At 36.4% G+C, this 17,655-nt stretch overlaps 1 protein-coding gene across 10 annotated transcripts in view; it reads right to left on the bottom strand.

Annotated features, from left to right (window-relative positions):
• The window catches only part of CAPS2 (calcyphosine 2), a 31,574-nt gene that overhangs the window by 7,966 nt on the left and 5,953 nt on the right, over positions 1-17,655 (bottom strand). For all 10 annotated transcript variants that reach the window (XM_051795920.1, XM_051795917.1, XM_051795922.1 and 7 more), the window contains 8 exons: positions 15,427-15,582; positions 13,185-13,307; positions 9,531-9,598; positions 7,080-7,199; positions 5,922-5,996; positions 4,295-4,390; positions 4,094-4,187; positions 1,272-1,387 (listed from right to left, as the gene is read on the bottom strand). In XM_051795920.1, coding sequence (XP_051651880.1) covers positions 1,272-1,387; positions 4,094-4,187; positions 4,295-4,390; positions 5,922-5,996; positions 7,080-7,199; positions 9,531-9,598; positions 13,185-13,307; positions 15,427-15,582 — 848 coding nt within the window. The remainder of the gene's footprint in view (positions 1-1,271; positions 1,388-4,093; positions 4,188-4,294; positions 4,391-5,921; positions 5,997-7,079; positions 7,200-9,530; positions 9,599-13,184; positions 13,308-15,426; positions 15,583-17,655) is intronic.

Raw genomic sequence — 17,655 nt, 5'->3', positions numbered from 1 at the left:
TGAAGAGAGGCTGGGAGAGATGAAACTGTTTAGCCTGGAGAAGAGAAGGCTTGAGGGATCTTATCAGTGTGCATAAACACCTGACAGGAGGGAGTACAGAAGACTGAGACAGGCTCTGCTCAGTGGTGCCCGATGACAGGACAAGAGACAATGGGCACAAACTGAAACACAAGAGGTTCCCTCTGAACAATCAGGAAACACTTTTGTACCATGAGGGTGACTGAACACTGAACAGATTGCCCACAGAGGCTGCAAAGTCTCCATCCTTGGAGGTATTTAAAAACCCAACTGGATGCAGCCTTGAGCAATCTGCTGCAGTAAACCATGCTCTGAACAGTAGGGATGGACTAGAGACCCTCTTGAGGCCCCTTTCTATGATTCCATGATTTTATGAAAATTTCTACCCTGTAACATCTGCTATCAGTTGACACTCCTCACCAAAATCTGAGTAATCAAACCCTGACTGTATTTCAAACACTGTTGAATAACTTCCGTGATCAGGCAGGCACAGCAGTGTGATAAATTTTATACCAACATGTTATTTGTACTAAGAAGCGGTATCCTCACAATAAAAGCCAGAAACTGCAGAGAAAGATACTTAATTCTCTAGACAGATGACTTCTGTATAGGTATTGGTATAAGACACATAGTCAAAATTAACCATTTATCTAACCATTTGAAAAAATTCTAAAAAAATTCTCATCTTTCAGACTCTGGGACAACATAATTTAGTAAAAACTATTTTGAAAGAATAAGTGCAGAAAACTTGCAGTCTTCAACATGTAACAATGCCTGGAAGAATTAGGAGAGGAATGAAAAAGAAGATGAAAAACCAGAGAGATAAACCTCCAATTCTTCTCCTGTGTGTGTTCAAACACTTATATTATCACGACTGATATAAACTTTTAACATACATGTCACAAAAGATTCAATAATAATGTTGATCATAAAAAAAGTATTTTTGCCCAAATGTAGTATTTTAGTTCATCACATAAGAAAATTTTCAGTATATGATTAGTATATAAAAACATGTAACTTCAAACACTGCATATAGGACAGATTCAAAATTTAATTAATTCTTTTATCCTTATCATTCTAGAAAGTTACTGAACTATGCAAAGTTCACTAACATCTATTACTAATTTAAACAGTCTAAATACAGATTCTGTTTTTAGCAGTGTAAGTAATACGGTATTAGAAGCTCTTATTAAAAAAAATCCTTTTTGCTTAAGGAATGGAAGGTAATTTGAAAAACAGTTACCAGCACTTACTTTAGAAAATCCATAGCTGCTTCATCAATACTTATCACACGAAGGGTGAAGACAGGGTTCTGCTTAATGCTTTCTGGAAGGTTATGATCAACACTTCGGAAAGTTAGATTAGCTCCCTGTTGGTAAAGCATACAGTGATTCAAAAATAGGTCATAGGTCCTGTGCACTTCAACATCTTCATAAATCACTTGGACACATGACTGGAAGGGATACTAAGCAAGTTTGCAGACAACACAAAACTGGGAGGAGCTGCTGACTCCCTTGAAGGCAGGGAGGCCCTGCAGAGAGACCTCAACAAATCAGAGGACTGGGCAGTCACCAACTGTATGAAGTTCAACAAGGGTAAGTGCTGGATTCTGCACCTGGGAAGAGGCAACCTCGGATGTTTGTACAGACTGGGGAATGAGATGCTGGAAAGTAGTGCCATGGAAAGGAACCTGAGGGTCCTGGTAGACAGCAGTGCTCTGGCAGCCAGGAGGGCCAAGCGTGTTCGGGGGGGCATCAGGCAAAGCATCCGTCAGCCAGTCAACGGAGGGGATTGTCCCCCTCTGCTCTGCACTGGTGCAGCCTCACCTTGAATATTGTGTGCGGTTTTGGGCACCTCAATATAAGAAAGATATTAAGGTATTAGAGAGTGTCCAAAGAAGGGCAATGAAGATGGTGAAGGGCCTTGAGAGGAAGCTGTATGAGGAGCGACTGAGGTCACTTTGTTCAGCCTGGAGGAGACTCAGGGGAGACCTCACTGCAGTCTACAGCTTCCTCATGAGGGGAAGAGGAAAGGCAGGCACTGATCTCTTCTCTGTGGTGACCAGTAACAGGACCTGTGGAAATGGCCTGAAATTGTGTCAAGGGAGGTTTAAGTTGAATATTAGAAAGAGGTTCTTCACCCAGAGGGTGGTTGGGTGCTGGAACAGGTTCCCTGGGGAAGTGGTCACAGCAGCAAGCCTGACAGAGTTCAAGAAGCATTTGGATGATACTCTCTGTCACATGGTGTGACACTTGGTCCTGTGCAGGGCCAGGATTTGGACTTGATGATCCTCGTGGGTCCCTTCCAACTCAGCATATTCTGTGAATCTGTGAATTTCGTAAAGTACATCATCCAAGACTTTCAAGCATTTGTTATAAGCATTTATGAAATGATGACAAAGTGTAGCTGGGGTGAGTTAACCTTCTAAACAGAGCCCTTCTAATACTAAATAAAAACAGCTGAGCTTCAGGTTCCAAGATGACACATTATCCTCTACGTGCAGGTTTGTCTAGTAAGAGGGCATACATAGTTGCCTAACCTACAGCTGAAAAATTTGAGGCTACAGATTGTTGTTCCCTCAGACAGGCTCTGCTTTTCAGTTTTTCTTCTCCTTTCAGCCTTATAAGATCCAAAATTCACTGGACCAGAGAAGAGAGTCACAGAAGGTGCAACACTGATTCCATGAGAGCAAAGTTCTCTCAGACTAGGAGAAACTCTTCAGTTGTTTTATTGTTTAACAATAGTTATGCTTTAAAAATTCTCTAAGAAATATGGAATAAAAATATGTTATTAGTAGCATAGAGTTCTACTATCCTATACAGTCTCCTCTAAGTATTACTAATTCCCCTTCCTTCCAATTTGGGGACAGAGGACACACCTGACATATTCTTCAAAGTTAAAAATGTTTTTTGGTTTGGAAGAAGAGGGGAGGAGAGGGGAGAGAAAGAAAAGCAGCAAACTAAATGCAAAGAATGCTGAGAATAATAAAAAAAAATAACAGTAGTTTTAAGTGTAGTAACTGTAATAATTTCAGAACTCAAGAATTCAGAAGGAGGAGACAGAGACACTGTTATTGTGCAAGTGTTTAAACTATTTGGACTTTATGAAAGGTCTGTATATCTTTAATATCAGTTCAGAAAGCAAGATTGTAGATATGGAGATTCACAGATATAACATCATTCCAATGATACATCTTTATTCAGAACCCATTTCCATCTGCAGATTACAAAAATACAAATGACAATAAAAAAGGAAAATCTCTAACAAGTAGCTTCAATCTCCATATCACAAATTTGTCTATTTCATTTTGGAAATTCTTAGACTGCCACTACATGCAAGCAGTTAGGATAAGTCATATGATGAGACAAAGCATACTAAAAACTAATGTCATCTTCTTTTACTTTCAATACTTTATACAAACATGGTTTTTGCTCTGAACTTCAGATTTGCAGGAGGATGTGAAGAACTCAGTGAAAACAGTCTGTACTTGAAAACTGGCTCAAGTATTTATAAACCACGAACATTTAACTCAGTACAGAAGTACAGCAGTACAGAAGATGCAATATGATTTGTGGTCAGTCATCAGATCAGCTGGCAGATGAAGTTTACCATTGTTTAAAATGCTTGCTCTAAACAGCTGGCAGTGTACATTTGAAACTGTAGGTTAAAAAAAATTAACCTGCAACTTCTTCATGTATAAAAAATACATGGAGTTAAAAATACCAGTAGACCTTAAAAAGATTATTTATTTTTAACAAATACTTTGGTCTACTTTCTCTTCAGGACTCTCCAAACAGATAATTTTGCCCACAAAAGGTCCACACTCCCTGCAGTCTTGTGCCCTCTAGGGGGAAAATCACAAACTACACCTTAATCTGAAGCCTAAATTGGATTCAATAAAACACGGGACAGCAAAATAATCCAGACTCCTAGAAGTCTTTAATTCAAAAATATTATTGAAGGGAAGACTTTTGGTCTTCCCAGAAGTCTAGATCACAATTTTCAATTCGAATACCTAAATATTACTTCCAAGTCACCAACAAAATTGCCTTACATTCAGCAGAAGAATACTTACGACATAGAGGTCACCAAGATCATAAGCTTTTCCCTTCCTTTGCCCACGCTGATGCCGATAAACTCCCTTCTGAATGAAAGGTAAGGCGCTTGTTCTGTGAAATAATTCAAAACTGGTATTCAAACAATTAAATTTATTTAGGTTTCTTAGATACAGTGAAAGATGTTTCCTAAAACCTTTTTAAAAAGTAATTTATCCTACCTGTTTCTTCCAAATTGTCGAAATTCATACACAGTGAGGGATCTGTCACATGCAAAAAAAAATCCAATCAACTCTCTACAAGCATCGCGGCCATTTCTAGAAGGGAAATTAAAAAGCACCTTTATGTTTTTCGTCTATATAAATCCAATTCATCCCAAACATAAATAACACTTATTTTGGAATCAGAATGGTTTGGGTTGGGTGGGATCTTAAAGATCATCTAGTTCTAATCCTCCTGCCTTGGGTAGGGACACCTTCCACTACACCAGGTTGCTCAGAGCCCCATCCAACCTGGCCTTGGACACTTTCAGGGATCAGGCATTCATCACTTCTCTGGGCAACCTGTTCCAGTGCCTCATCACTCTCACGGTAAAGAATTTCTTCCTAACATCTAATCTAAACCTGGCTTCTTTTAGTTTAAAACCATTTCCCCTTGTCCTACCAATACATGCACTTCTAAAAAGGCCCTCTCCAGCTTTCTTGCAGCCTTCCTTTATGCACTGGAAGGCTGCAATAGGGTCTCCCTGGTGCCTTCCCTTCTCCAGACTGAACAATCCCAACTCTCTCAACCTGTTCTGATAATAGAGGTGCTCCAGCCCTCTGCTCATCTTCATGACCTTCCTCTGGACTTGCTCCAACAGGTACACATCCTTCCTGTGGTGGGGACCCCAGAGTTGCATGCAGTACTACAGGTGGGGTCTCACAAAAGAGGAGTAGGGGGGAGAATCATCTCCCTTGACTTGCTGGCCACACTGCTTTTGATGCAACCCAGGACATGGTTGCCTTTCTGAGCTGCAAGAACACTACGAGTTCTGTAGCTTCTCATCCACCAGCACCCCCAAGTTCTTCTCCTCAAGGCTGCTCTCAATACCCATTTTATTTCCAATGTTGAGTATTGCACAATTTTTTTTAAAGAGGTATTTGACTATTTTCTCTAACTCACCGTGGAATTCAAGTTGTGGATTCAATCACATATTTTAATGCAATATTCCATTTCTATAATGTTAAAAACACCTTTCAAGGCTTCATGTTTTAGTATACAATATAATTTTCACTCATTAACTAAAGGATTATGTACACCATTCATTGTGGTATATGAAGCTTTGTAGCTGAATCCTCAGCTCTTTCTAGTGAGTATACAGCTCACAGCTTCAGAAAAGCATCACTTTCAAAGCTGAAAAATATGTTTATGCCACAGCTACTCAAATCAGAACACTTTCAAAGGTGTCCTAAAGTTTAATACATAAGGAGCTACAAATAAGTTGCAAAACCACATCTACAATTGTGACAGTTACAAAAATAAGTTTTAATCAACTGGGATGCTATAGCTAAAAGCACTATTTTAAACAGTCCCTGTGCTAACTGTCCTCAACAGAGCTACAGGCATGATGGTAACATAACATGACTTACAGATCTCAACACTACAGTGGGATTGTAAAGCCATTATTCATCAGCTATGTCAAAATTTGTATTATACACGTATGCATATATCTGCAACCACACAGCACATACTTTTTTCCTCAGTATAGGCAACAGAAACATTCAGTGCAAGTAATTAGTTCAAGAGAGTAAATATCATCATTTATAAATTCACAGAATTGAAAAGCTTCACAAAATTTGTGATTACCTCGATATAATCCTACTATCAAAGCGTAGCTTGTTAGAGAGCATATTTTCAGTTAATCCTGATTTGGTCCTTATTCTGTGAAAATAATGCAGCATGTTAACAATACCTATGGGTTCACAGATAAATGTTACATAAAAATCAACCATTTCAAAACAGCAAAAAACATGAAATACGGTATCCTTGGCAACTGGTCGAGGAGACGATCCCTTGTAGTTGAATTAGAAAGCAACTCAGAGTTGTAATATGTTCTGTTATTATATAATATGAGAGTATATTCACAGAAGGCATAAATATGAATGGGATATTTTGTTTACACACACTTTTATAAGAATTAAGCCTCTGCCACTCACCATACTTCCATGAATCAATGTTGTCTTGCAAAAATATCCAGACTGAGGCTTCTTTACCCACCTAAATGTTTTATATTGGCCCTATTACTAGTTCCAGAAACGAAGATTTGTCCATGTGATGGGTGTAAGAGATTGAGAGACTGGTTTCGTTGTCTTTCTTCTTTGTTTAAGATTACAAAGATGGCATTTGATGAGAAAGACTTTAGAGTATGATGTTAAAATGCACAAAGCAGAGATGCTTGCCTGAATGTTGAAAAAAATTAACAGAACAAAACTCAGACCTGCAGATTCATTGCATTTTACAGATCATAGTGTTTTTTCATTTTTTCTTAAGTCCTTGCAGCTACTGTTTCAATGCTCACAGTCCTGGAATGTAATTTAAATGCCAGTTAGGGTTAATTATTGCAGTAGAAATCAAAACATGAAAGAAAAGTAAGATTATATTGTGTCAATCTACATTAGCATTTACAGATGCATATTTATGCAATTTATGCACCTCAGGATATGACAGGATTGCAAGCATCAAACTTGTTTGGAAAAGGTTGGCAAAACCTTGTGATGAATAATACCAATATAAGCTTAAAAATGTTCTCCCAGGTTTTATAAATTCTATGAATCAATCATTATACACAAATAATCCACATAAAAAGGTCCCACTAGGCAATAATAAGCACAAGAAGGCTATAAAAAAGGCCTCACATGAAGCTGGTGGATCCTAGCCAGAAATAAAACATCTGGAAAGGCAAACAAACTTCATAGAGCCAAAAAAACCCCCAAACCAGCAGAAAATGTATTTCTATAAACTTACTTCGTTTCATGCAGTATTCTTTTTCTAAAATGCACCGGTGCTGTCCCAAGTCCCAGAAGTCCTTGAGTTTCCTTGCAAACATCAGAACGTGTAGACTGCTCTGGGTCGCTTATAACAGCTCTGACCACAAAAAGCAGGGAGAAGCCCTCTGACTATTAGTATGCTTCAGTTTCAGGTCTTACATATTTTTACTCAGGAAAGAAAACACCAAAGACTAACACAGCAATAAAATCTCGAAGTTATCCATTAAGTTTGCGTAAATTTCTGGACTTCATTTTTTGTTTGTTTTTACGAATTCTTAAGTTTATTACTTCAAATATATGCAATAATATTCTGGCAGTGCCTTACTATCTAGTAATTTTACATGTATATATGTATTATTTAAAGTATATTTTATATATTTTGATATAAAATAAATCTTAGTATTATGAAGGTTTGTGTGTTTTTTCATGATTTCCACTGTTTTGGTAAATATTCCACCAGTGATATTCTTCATACATGGCTCCCACCAAGACCAGTGACAGCAGTTTCTAATAGTGGCCAGTGACATCATCAAAGAATCATAGAATGGCTTGGGTTGGAAGGGACCTTAAAGACCATTTAGTTCCAACTCCCCTGCTGTGGGCAAGGACACCTTTCACTAGACAAGGTTGTTCAGAGCCCCATCCAATCCGTCATCCAACAAAAACATTGGCACTTCCTTTCCTTCCTCAAAGCGCTGACTACAGAGCTGATAGGATCTCAAAGTCCCATCAAGTAGAAAAGAAACAGATTAACTGGTTTTTGAATATTTTGATATTCTCTCTATCTGTTCAGCAGTTAAACAAAAGACCTTTTAAAAATAAATGAGATGCTTGTTGTTATTGAAATGGTTATCAGAAGGAAAAAAATAATTTTGCACAGCTATTATGGTTTTCTAAACCTGCTCTCTGATCTATACAGATCCATCTTTGCACACATCAGTTACACTGATTTCAGTGCAAAATTGGTTCTACTAAAAAAAAATATATTCAAAACACCCTTGTGTTTCCTTTAATAGGTTTTTTTTTATTCAACAGTTTTGAACTACTCTTCTCCAATTATCTGATACCAATTTGTTTGGCAGTACTGGCACAGTTATACTTGTAACATAAACAGAGAGATTTTTTAAATTAAAACTTCATCTTGATGCAACTGTAGCACTACTGAATATTGGTTTGACATTATCAGTAGAAGGGTTCAGAGTAGAAAGAATACATGGGAAAAATAAGGCAAAGCAGCTGAAATAAGTTAAACACAGAATGAGCATTCTTGACCTAAGATGCACAAAGCTGTACATTTAATGCTACACATAGTCGTACTGAAACACTTCAACATAACCAGATCATCTCTGTAACAATCTTTAAAGAGGTATGACACAGGCCAAGCATTTATTTAAAAACTGGGGATTTCTACACTGAATAATTTCTACACTGCCCTAATTTTAATCCTGCTACAATGACACTTGTAATTTATCATTATGTTTCATGACAATCTTGTTTCCCTCAGGCAACCTTCCTTTTATCTCAGCTTTTAAGTAGCATAAAAGCATTAACAGACTTTTAAACAATATAGGTAATTTAACAGCCATCGTAACAAAAACAAAGAAAAAATAAAATGGTGAGTGCGACAACATTTCAACCTCAAAGTCTTAAGATCTGATGGGCTAAAATACCAGTGCAGATGACTACAGAGACTGTAAAATAGGCACAGAATGCGACATACTGTAGATGTACCCACAGATAATTCTTAGCAAGAATAAACTAAAATGAAACTATATTAAACTAGCTTGCATCTTCCTATATTGTCATAACTAGACAGCTTGCATAAAGCCCTGAATTATTAAACCATGCTTAAAATAGGGGGATCCTTCCATATAGAAGCAATGCTTTCTTGTATCTAAAGGGATAGCAATGAATTTAGGAGAGCCTTACTGTACAATTTTGATCAACTTGATTTATCATTGTGTCTTTTCTTCCTAGCTGCCCAACACTGGGGTAATACTCCTTTATGCCTGAAAGATGTTGTGTCAGTATTATTAAAGGAGTATTAATAAAGCTAAGATTCTAAGAAAAGACAATAAATACTGAAGAAGTGTAATTTGTAACATCAGGCATCCATATATTTTGTTGCGGTACAGGAGAGTTATTTCTGTGAGCTAGCGCTATTAAATCCCTTAAAATAGGTTCAAGTATAAAATTAAAAATTATTCTCAGAAAAAAGATTAACATGCACATAGCACTTTATAGTGATCTCTTAAGTTGCATTAAAAAGACTTTTAATTTAAAGAATTTTTGCAAGCAATACTACTACATATGACTGCATAAGACTTGGAACAAGATGACCAAAACACCTCTTAAGCAAGAAAAGCCACACACAGATCTAAATTCTTGTATAGGGAAAAATGCAGTTTTACATCATAAATTCACTTACCTACATAACTGATCCACCATCACTTGTTCTACTACAGCCTGTTTTCTCCTCTCTGCAGCAACATCCTCCTGCGATGAAAAACTGACTGAGTGCAAATGAAATATATAACATCAGACACTTCAAATAATAAATTACTCTTTAACCATCAGAGGTCACAATCTTACCAATGTCCCAATTAATATTTTTTCTATCTTTTTTAAATAGAGTTCTTTTAGCATAACAAATATGCATTAATATTCTCTGCTACACACTAAATTTGTCTATGCATATTAGTTGTCAATAAATATGAGAATTCTACTATTTCAACTGACAGGCAGCATCCTTATTTCTGTATTGTTTCTGAGACATTATGTAAGTACAACAGAGCCTGAGGAAAATCACACTATTCCAGGTTTCATGGTTGACACAGATTCCAACTCTGAGAATGAAACTTTACCTCCAGCAATATTTAGTCAAAAAAATTCTTTTAGTCTCAGTGCAAGATTTTTCTCTCCTGCATGCCACAATAATTTTCTGCTGAGACAGGCCAATCTGAAAAGCCTTTCAGGAAATATCATCCTAAGGGGGAAGGGGATTTAACATGAACCTATTATTTTTATTAAAGTAATACTGAATCATAACCTTGTGCTGCTCACTGTAAAGTGTGCAGATGTTGATCAACACCCCTTACACAGAAAGAAACCGAAGCACAAGAGGATGCCCCAGAACAGTATAGAGGCCACCAGCATCTCTTTGTTTTATCTTCCAGATTTCTAAACTTTTTCACTGAACTTAAATTTGCCTTTTTTTTCCAAAAGACAATTTTTATATATAAGAAAACAGAGGTTATTGTTACTTAGGGGGTTTATGCAACCTTTCTGATATTTTTTTTTAGGTATTCTGAAACTAAAGAATTAAGATGTTTTTCCAACTGGTAATTTTTTCTGCACGATTTTTGTGCGCAAACCAAATTCTAGAGAGATCAAGTCTTTCCACAGATGAAGAAGATCTGAGAGGTGGTTCCCAGACACCAGGTAACCATAACAGATAATTCCCAATTCCACAGAGATGTTATGGGTAAAATTCACATCATTCAAAATAAATACTGCTTGGCACTAGTCAAAAAAAAAGCCAAATCTAAAAAACCCAAATAACTAATGTAACACCAGACCAGCTGTTGGTTATCCCAAACTGATTTTAGGCCTTAAAAGATTTCTGAATTATAGGCAATAGGGGGCTTTTTAGTTTGTTTTCGTATTTCATTTTTGTAGCTCTCAGAACTACAAGGTGCTTTATTCTGAGTTATTGATTCTGCCCATTAACTGTCACAACAGATGTATTAAAAGGCATGATGTAAAGGAGGACATAGGGATAATAAAGAGCAGTGTTTGTTTAAACAGAACATATTCCATGGACCTTGGCTTATAGGCCCAAACCAGTTAGCACGCTGAAAAGAATGTGATTTTTAAAAAAAGGAAAAAAAAAAGAAAGCTTACACCTTGAATTTCAATGAATACTAGGTCACTAAACGTACTTTTCCATGGGACATCCTCCATTCAGCTCTTAGACAAAAGCTCTACTATGAATTTATAAAACTATAGAAGGTAAACACTGAACTTGAACAGCTCTCACTGTTTAGAAAGTAGTAACTGTTGTTCCCTAAATATGACAATTCAGAGAAAACCATCCTTTTTCAAAGGTTATTGAATTACTTATTATCAAAAGTAATTGCCATCTATTGGCAATTACACATGTACTATAAACTTTCATCTCAAACTATAGAAAAATTAGGAGAAATTCTACTTTAACATTTGATTTTTTGGTAATGGTTACAGTAAAAGGACATGTTAACATTGTGTATGCTTAAGCAAAATTTTAAAGCACTTTAAAATCAAATGGCAGCAATTAAAGCAACATTTACACAATGGAATTAATATACAGGCAGTCACTTCTGCTGATTTTTTCCATTATTCTTACCGCTATCAGAAGCATGAACTTGGGAGAACCTAAGAGATGCTCCTAGAAAAAGTGAGTCAACCTATGTAACCATGCCTGCTAATCAATAACAAAAAGGCTTCTGAAGGTCCCATTAACACCTTGCTCAGACACCTCCTGACTTCCTTTTAGAGCATACCAGCTGCAGAGTACCTGCTATTTTGTGGTCCTGCACTGCTCCCTTTCTCAGTATTTTCAACTTATTTGATTTGATACTAAGTAGTTACTCTAGTGAACTTCAAGATTTTTTCCATTATCTTCAGCCTATAGTATAGATTCTCAAATTTATTTTAAAAATAAGAGCTTCTTCAAGTTCTCCATAAAAGTACTTTTTCAAAAGATTTTCTTATCATGAAAATGAATAGTGACCCCAGTAGTGAAACATCTGCATTCACTTTGACAAGACCAGAAATCAAATAAAGGCTTGCAATGATGCAAATTTCAGTGCATAGTCATGAGCAAACAAAATAAATTAAAATTATTATTTACTTTAAAACATCATAAAATTTCTCATGGATTAATATTCCACGAGAAAGTTAGAATGGGTAACTCTGCTCAACAATACTTTCAAAAAACAACTATGAAAGCTATCACTTTGCATATGCAAATACTGAATCATGCAAGATCAAATCAAGGTTCTTCATCATTGTAAATGATCCTAAATTCAAGAGCTAACCTTAGATGGGCAAGAAATCCTAATGGTTCAGTCCTAAAAAGAGTAGAATGTATGTCTATGTAAGGAATTAAAGAAACATATTGGTTACATCTATATAAGAAAAGTTTTAATTCCCTTCTATGCATGCTAGTGAGGCCATACTTGTTCCATTTTTCAGAGCTCCCCCCTTCCCAAGATCAACAGGGATGAGAGAAACCTGGAAAGGATCTGACAGAGGATCAGAGCCAAAGCAATTGAAAGGAGAGTCTAACGGAGCTTGGGTTTGTTTAGTTCCCAAAAACAGCAGCTCTGAGGCATTCTGAAAACATCCTGCGACAAAAGAGAAGTTACAAAGAAGACATAACCAAACTTTTTTTGACAGTAGCCAACGGTATAACAGGAAGTGAAAGTTAAACACTGAGCCTTGGGAGGCTTGGTACAGGAAATAGGAAGAACTTCTCAAGGACAGCAGGGTATGACATGAAGATGAAGACGTTGGCTAGAGATGCTGTAGCAGCTCCATCCCTGGAGCTTGAAGACTTGGTCAAAGTCATTGCTGACTTAATCTAATATTAGCAGCAGAGCTGATGGAATCATGGAATCCATGGATCATGGAACACAGGCTCAGCTAAAAGCTACAGATCAGAGGAAATCACAGAATATACTGAGCTGGAAGAGACCCACAAGGATCATCAAAGTCCAGCTCCTGGCACTGAATGTAACACTATGTTCAGGTTCAGTCAAATCACTCAGTTATTCTTAGTTGTATGAATATATCTGTATTTATTATTCATAATTTTCATTCTCAGTTATATACATTACTGCATAAAACAAAAGCATTGCAGATAAGATTTAAAAAATGTTCACTGGGTTGCTCAGCTCAGCTCCCATTGAAAGAAATTATTTCAATGGGTGCAATTACATATTAGAACCAAATCATCAAAGGTATAACTTCTGTTGAATATCTGGGAAGTCATTCTCCATATCCAGATTGTTAACAGCATAATACCAGTCAAAATACTTACAGCTTCCAATTTCCTTATACTGTGCTGCATATTATAGGGCTTGTTTGTGTAGCATTGTTGCAGGAGAGCTTTCTCATCAAGAGCTATAAGATCATCATTATGTCCATCTTCAAGCTGTTTACTCTACACAAAAAATACAATATTTTCATAAATCAAATTTAACGAATTATAAGAAAAACAAACAAAAAACCCCACACACCTTTTCCTCAACAATTCATTTAAAAGTCCTTCTCTTTCTTCTTTAAAGTCTCTACTACTTCTACTTCATGCTAATTAAAAAAGAATTTTTTAAGCATAGCTTTCAACAGAAACTGAACTTATAAATCTTGCTCAAAAGGAGTGTATTCCTACAAGCTTTATGAAAAAACAGCAACAAGTCAGAGAAAGCAGATTGTAGTACCTCTGAGAAGACAATAGCTCATCCTTTTTCTGTTCTGTTCAAGAACAGCCAACTATATGCTGTTAGGCATACAGTTCAAAGTTCACCACTGCAGTGAGGCTGCCTTGTGACCAGCAAAGAAGTTATATATAGTCTACACAGGGAAAAGCCAAAGCATGCTGCTGAATGGTTCTAAGAGACTTGTAAATCAGTCCCAGGGTATTATAGTAATATCTCCTACAGGAAGGATATGAAGAAAATGGACAAAGGAGACTGTTTACAGAAGTCAGGAAGGAGGTAACAAGGGAATGAAATCGAAAGAGTAGGTTTGTTAGCAGTGCTCCTCAAAAAGCAGCTTCTTTCCAGAAAAGAAAAATTATTACAACTTCCACTAATCAATTAAGTGTATTGAAATCTAAAGAAGTTTGGATTCATTAATCTAACCAGGTAATGATAATGTCTAACACAAAAAAATTGTTCTGACAGACATTATATTAAAATCTGTGATAAGAACTGGTACACATACTTTTAGTGCTTAGCAAGAATCTTTCTGGAACCTAAAATCACCAGAAAAAGCCAGTCCTGCTTTTTCTCTCCCAGTATACACCTGCCATCCGTTTCTTCATTTTCAGATTAACTCGGTTGCTCTCATCTGCCACCAAACATAAAACTAAACCACAAAATAACAGATCCTTTTTTCATTCACTTCTTATTCATGGAATATTTACAGGGTTTTGCAGGTTCTCCAATTTTTTCTGAACACTAGAAGCCTGACTCTGAGAGGACAAAGCTCTTTTAAAGCTATCAACAATATGTGTAAAATGATAACAACGATATGTGAAACATAATCTTTGTCCTATGTAAGACCTTCCCTTTCCATTCCACTGAACGTTAAGCAAATAAAATCAGTAAACTCATTGTTATTCACCACAAACCTTTTCTCTGAAAAGCAATGAGCACAATATGTTCCCTGAGCATCTGCATACTTAACTTCTCATTAAGATTCTTAAATGGTCATCTACCCTCACAGCAGAGTTTAGCATTTGGCCAGTCCTCACAGCTGTTGCTTATTTATCTTTCCTGCTTCCTTACACCTACAGTGATGTATCTTTCCCTGTTCAACCACCCTTCTCTGCTATATCTTCCTGAACAAGAGGAAAGTTGCTTTTTTTTCACCCCTTTGTTTTCCAGTTTCTCTCCACTGATCTTCCCTTCTTTGCATCTTAGTTTTAATTTAAAAACACAAAACAAATCTGGCAGAATTAATACAGTTTGCAGTCCAACTGTAGCACATCTTATACAACATCAAAGCAAAAAGTATAGATAATATCTTTCATTATTTTAACCCCATATTCCTTTCCACTTTCAATGTTAATAGTTCCCTCAGGGACAGATTACATCTTTCATTTGTCCTTTTTTAAGTGCTATATACAGTCACAATTTAATAGAATAATAATTATAATAATCCTATATTTAAAAAATAAAAAAGCTTGAATTAATCTTACCAAGATCTTCCTGCTGTCTCTCACCTTCTTAGGCTATAAATTCTTCCTTACAGTCATGCTAATCCTCATGCTTAGGCTAGAGGTGCACTATGAAGGCAATGTGTTACTTTTCTTACCAGAGAATACAAACATACTTAAATTGAGAGCACCTCAGTTTCTTGCTCTGGAACAACTGAAACGAGCTTCCTATGTTTTATTTCCTCTTCAACATTAAATACTGAAATTACACGTTTCTATTTCTTTACAGTAAAAACATGGAAGAAGTTAATTATGCACACATGCAAACTTCTTCAAAAGTGTAATTAAATACTAATGTGCATTTGCTGTTTAAAAATGCAATTACTACTTTGCCAGCTACCTTTATTGAAGCATCTGAACACTGGAGGTGGTCCTTTCTCTTTTCTGCAATTCTCTGAGGATATTGCTCATATTCTTCCTTTATATCTGGTTCACACTGATAATGCTTCAGTTTGTATCCATCTGTTGGGGATGGCAGATTTTCTGGTCTTGTCTTCTGCTCCAAAACAGAACATCAAAGCAAAGAGTAATCAATATAGAAGTCTCTTATTGATCTATTGAATGAGAACGGCATTATTTTAATTCCTATCCAATATAACTTCAGAAACTTCTTGACATGATGCTTCAAATTAGGAAGAAATGCAAACATCACTGTATGACTGCATATTCAAGCTTAATTTTCATTGAGTTTTTCAAATTCTACCATTTTTAAATATAAATAATACACAGTCAAGTAGTTTTACTTAGTTTTTTCTTTAAAGAAAGAAGCCAAATTCAGTGGTTCCACCCTATAACATGATGCTACAGTAATCACTGAAATTGAAAGTCTAACATTTGTTTGTGGATGGCTGAAAATGGGCAAATGGATATTTTTCAGTCAGAAGTTCTAATATTCTTGTATGGCAGATGAGTATGAGCACTGGGACTTTGTTCCCTAGAACAAGAGCAGCTGAAAAGGCTAAGTACATTTACGACCATTTAGGGCTCCACACAATGGAGGCTGGGATCAGTAGAAACAGCAGCAGTGTCAGAAGGCCAAGACACCATTCTTTTTTCTCTCCCTCAATAATTAACACTTTCAATGTTTAAGTTATATTCCTTCAGTGCCAACAAAACTAAGGTGACCACATCTAGCATCTCTACTAGACACAATTCATCTTGCAACAGCAGTGTAACAGTCCTGCTCTAGAAAGCCATTTCTCAAAACCCAAAAAGAGTTATGTTTTTGAAAGGCCAACTTTCGCTTTTCAAGACAGGATTCACATCATTTAACTGGTTAATTCCTAAATGATAAGATTATGTTTAAATTATTCTTCCAAAAGCGACCTATTTTGGGAAGATTACTTACACAGTTATTGAAGAAGCTGGAATGTATCTTGCTAAAGGAAACCTCAGTCAGTGCCCCAGAAGCAAGCAATGCAGAAATAAAGGCTGCTCAGAGGAATATATTAAAGTATTCCAGAACAGCTTGAAAATCTTCTCAACAAAACAGAAGTGGGGAGAAAGTTAGGCAAAAAAAGAGAGACAGAGAGCAAAAAAGGGTAAGCGAACAGAAGGTACATTCCAGCACATTGAGCGCTCAGTATTTAAGACAAAATGAAGGTAGAAAGAAAGTAAAAAGAGATAAAGGAAAGCAGAGAAGGAGAAAGACCCCGAGAAACAGACAAAGCCATGCCAATCTTCCATTAGCACTCCTGCAGCTAGACAGAACTGTATGTATGAACTTTGTTTTTAAAAAAATGGTAAAGCAAGCAGTGAAATTTTAAGTATCCAGACCTAAAAAGGCTATAGCAACTCAAGTATGTTTGCACTTCACATTTACAATGCAGTACAGAGAAAAACAATCTATACGTAGTTCCATAAGACATGCAAAAACACCTATTTGGGCACACATTCTAGAAAGTAACACATTTTTAGTCCCTTATTTAAAAAGGGCCAAAAAACACTTAGCCAATTTTTTTTTCAAGTTGAGAAACTATTTGGCTTTACAGGGAAACACACAAAATTGTGATCTTGGCAGATTCACATTGAACTCCAGCCAATTTGGAGTCCTGCCCTGCAAGTAACTATATTATTTGTTTGAAGGGGTGCAGGTTATGTACAAATTTATTCAAAATCGGTTTTCCCTCTAGTTACATTTCCAGGGGTTTTTTTTTAAACACTCATTAGAATATGTCTTAGGTTTACATATGTTAAATATTTTTAAAATTATGGATTTTTAACAGGTTTATTTTTTAGTTCTTCCAAAAAGAGAGAAAATTGTTATTTCCTGCATCTTGTGCTGGTTTTGGCTGAGAGGGAGTTAATCGTCTTCACAGTGGCTAGTATGGAACTATGTTTTGGATTTATGCTGAACACTGACGATAATGCAGACATGTTTTTGTTATTGCTAAGCAGTGCTTACATGGAGCCAAGGCCCTCTCTGCTTCTTGTACCACCACACCAGTGAGGAGGCTGGGGGTGCATGGGAAATTGGGAGTGGACACAGATGGGACAGCTGACCCCACCTGACCAAAGGGATATTCATACTATATGACATCATGTTCAGCATATAAAATAGGTAGAAGGA

This window comes from Manacus candei, unplaced genomic scaffold (genome assembly GCF_025592945.1).
Source record: "Manacus candei isolate 608988 ecotype Guabito, Panama unplaced genomic scaffold, ASM2559294v1 h1tg000043l, whole genome shotgun sequence".
Lineage (NCBI taxonomy): Eukaryota > Metazoa > Chordata > Aves > Passeriformes > Pipridae > Manacus > Manacus candei.
Note: the sequence above shows the minus strand (reverse complement) of the source record. Positions and strands in the feature narration are given on the sequence as shown.